At 44.9% G+C, this 3,039-nt stretch overlaps 1 protein-coding gene across 3 annotated transcripts; it reads right to left on the minus strand.

Moving 5' to 3' along the window:
* On the minus strand, positions 1-2,623 carry LOC118965558 (nucleolar protein 9-like). 3 transcript variants are annotated; one of them, XM_036986263.1, is made up of 5 exons: positions 2,488-2,623; positions 2,125-2,361; positions 1,901-2,002; positions 1,637-1,724; positions 1-1,492 (listed from the first exon to the last, which is right to left on the minus strand). In XM_036986263.1, the coding sequence occupies exons 1-5, from the start codon at positions 2,558-2,560 to the stop codon at positions 1,351-1,353; spliced, it is 642 nt and encodes a 213-aa protein (XP_036842158.1). In that variant the 5' UTR covers positions 2,561-2,623; the 3' UTR covers positions 1-1,350. The 3 variants fall into 3 exon arrangements, with proteins under 3 accessions (XP_036842158.1, XP_036842160.1, XP_036842159.1); XM_036986265.1 differs by having other exon boundaries at positions 1-1,724; positions 1,901-2,007; positions 2,246-2,361; XM_036986264.1 differs by having other exon boundaries at positions 1-1,724; positions 1,901-2,007.
* Between the last annotated feature and the right edge of the window lie 416 nt (positions 2,624-3,039).

Raw genomic sequence — 3,039 nt, forward strand, 5'->3', positions numbered from 1 at the left:
TTAAATTGATTAACCAAAACATTTATTGATTCCCAATGAAAAACAAAAATAAGCATTACATGGCTTTTGGAATAAGTGCAGATTTGACAAGTATAATGCATTCCCATGAATCAGTCAAGATTTCTTTGTAAATAAATAGTTCCTTTAAAATAAATGTTACCATAGATTAAATCAAAAGTGCAGTCAAATCAATCATATTTTCGGGAAACACTGGTTGACAAAAACAAAAACTTAACAGTATTCAATCACATCTTGTGACAAACGATCCCTCTTTTTCTACATGAGTTTGCAGATGGCTTTTCAGATGATCTCTCCTGCCTAAACCCTTACCACATACACCACACTGGTGTGGCTTCTCCCCAGAGTGGATCTTCTCATGCCTTCTGAGGTGAATAAGCTGGGCAAAGGTCTTCCCACACTGGGTACAGACGTGTGCCCCTTCTCCAGGGTGGCCCAGCTGGTGACTCACCAGCTGCCCTAGGTAGAAGAAGGACTCTTCAGGGCTTCTCACCAGTGTGGAGCTGTTGATTCTTCTTTAAATAAGCTACTGAACTGAAACTCTTCTCACAGTCGGGGCAATTGTATATCTTTCTTTCCCCCTGGTGATTTCGGACATGGAGTTTGAATTTCCTGGAAGAGCTTAGTGTTTTCACGCAATATGAGCATTTGTACTCTTCAGCACCAGAGTAGAGGTATTTCTTGAAAGTGTCATTTCTAGTGAAGGTCTTGCGACACTCACCACAGTGAAATGGTCCCTCGTGGTGAATGATGTGATTTCAGATTACTAGGAGTTTTAACACCCATCCTACAGTGACCAAAGCTGTAATCTCTCGTTAGTATGAATTTTCTCATGACATTTGGGGCTTTCAAACCTGCTGAAGGTCTTTCTACACTGTACACAAGAGAAGGATCTGTCCTCGGAGTGGGTTTTCTGATGGCCTTTCAGAGTGGTCGAGTGTCGTAAATTCTTCTCGTATATGGAACACTTCTCCTCGGTGTGGATACGGAGGTGTTTTGACAGCTCGCCAGAGCAGCTTAACCTCTTCTCACACTGGACACAAGGGTAAGGTTGCTCACCTATATGAGCTCTGTGGTGGTTTTTCAGAATATTGAGGCAGCTGAACATCTTCTCACATAGGGTACATTTGTGTGGCTTCTCTCCGTGGCAAGTTCTCGTCATCACGTCAGATGCGACAGAAAGTTTTCTCTCATTTACAGCACTGAAACGGTCTGTCTTCAATGTATATTGTTTAATGTGCAACAAGCTCATATTTTCTTGTGAAGTCCTTGCCAGACTTTGAACGAACAGGGAAATGGTCTTTGTCCAGCATGTAGACTTCCTCTAATCACCTAACTCCAGGAGCAAAGCTGATTGATGTCAGGTACTTCACAATGCCTTTGGTGAGAGGTTTGCAGAGCTTGGGCCGGTTTCTGTTGCACACCGTCAACATGGGCAGGAGCACTGTACAAGCCACAGCATCGGTCACACACACTGACAGAGAGATAGGTCATGTAATGCCACTGTGACAAAATGTCTCCAATAGTATGTACTATGAATATCTACTATGAAGATGTACTATGAAGTGCAATGTGGAGCTTAGTTCAATATATTGTAGCTTGATGACAGAATACTTGCCATTGTTCATCAAAGAGGTAGACAGGGTTTTCAGTTCCCACCAAAATGACATATGTCAGCTGAGTGGTGACATTCCTGTCCTTTACACCTGAAACAAAATACACAGACAAGATAAGTTAGTGTGTATGAGTGTGTTTGGATAATTTTGTGTGTGTGTGTACCTGGGTGGGCTGGACCGAGGCAGCATGCCAGTACATGTATGAGCGTGCGAGCTACGTGGGAGCCATGTGTGTGTCTGATGAACTCTGCACAGTGCTCCCTCACCACGTGACACAGTGACAGAACCTGGGCCTCCAGTATTCCCTAATCCTCCCCTTCTGTCGCTGTATCTCCTTCTGTGGTGGCTGACTTCTCCTCCGATGAGCTCTTTTCTAAGAGAAATAAACAAGTAAGATTCATTATATGTGTTATGACCTTAACGAAGTTACCTAACACAAGACATTTCAGGGCCTAGATGTTGTTTTCAGATTGGTAACCATCAGATTCACCTCTCCATCTGGGCATCTGTCTGAGGGCCCTCTCCACGACGTGACCCCCACATTTTTCACATGACATTGTCTTGAACTCCAACCCGGATTCTCCGCCGAGCTCGGCCAGCACCTCCCCCACCAGGCCAGGGCTAGTCAACGGGAGCAGCTGCTGGCGGATGACACTTCCAGTCACATCCATGGCAACCAGGGCGGCCTGCCCTTTGATCTCCGTCAGCACTTCGTCCACAAAGAGAACTACAAGGAAAGGAGGAAGAAATTAAGATATGAAGCCATGTTGTATAGACCACAGAAATGTCCATTTACACACACACACAATTTCTAACCCAATCTCCTCCCCCTGCCCAAGGTCATTCATTTCACCTCTCTCCTCATCCTCTGAAGCCTTCACTGAGTCTCTCTCCCACTCTGAAGTAGCCCAGAGTGGGAGAGGCATCCAGACGCTTCCTGACACCTCCTTCTTCAACTCCTCCTCTTCCACCCCTACCTCCTATTCCACCCACTCCTCTCTTTCTCCTCATTCACCAGCTTCTCCTTCTCCTATCCTTCTCTCGTCATCCCTTCTTCTTCCTTCTGCTCCTCCTCTTCCACCACATCTCTTTAGCTCCTCCTCCTTCATCTCTCCCTAGGAAGCTACGAATTAACTGACAAGCCAAGATCATTTTTTGTCAAGTGAAACATCTCATTTTGACCAATTTCGTTTAAGGAGCGGTCAACAAATGAAGAATATGTATGATCTGAATCTGCTTCTGTTGAAGCTAGCTAACGTTTTAGTAGCTAACAAGAAACCATGGTCGTGGAAGCCAGCTACAACCCCTCTCTACCTACCTTTTTATAACCAACCCAAGATAGTTCATCTGTGTCGTTTACAGTGGGAGCAAATGAAACATAGTGGACAGAACAAGCAAGGAGATG

This window comes from Oncorhynchus mykiss, chromosome 8 (assembly GCF_013265735.2).
Source record: "Oncorhynchus mykiss isolate Arlee chromosome 8, USDA_OmykA_1.1, whole genome shotgun sequence".
Taxonomy (NCBI): Eukaryota; Metazoa; Chordata; class Actinopteri; order Salmoniformes; family Salmonidae; genus Oncorhynchus; species Oncorhynchus mykiss.

Bases quoted from the DNA above. Each gene is read 5' to 3' on its own strand.
- LOC118965558 (XM_036986263.1), bottom strand. From the start codon at position 2,560: ATGCCTCTCCCACTCTGGGCTACTTCAGAGTGGGAGAGAGACTCAGTG. The intron at 2,362-2,487 runs GTGAAATGAATG...CTTTCCTTGTAG, and splicing joins TTCAGAGGATGAGGAGAGAG to TTCTCTTTGTGGACGAAGTG. The intron at 2,003-2,124 runs GTGAATCTGATG...CTCTTAGAAAAG, and splicing joins ACAGATGCCCAGATGGAGAG to AGCTCATCGGAGGAGAAGTC.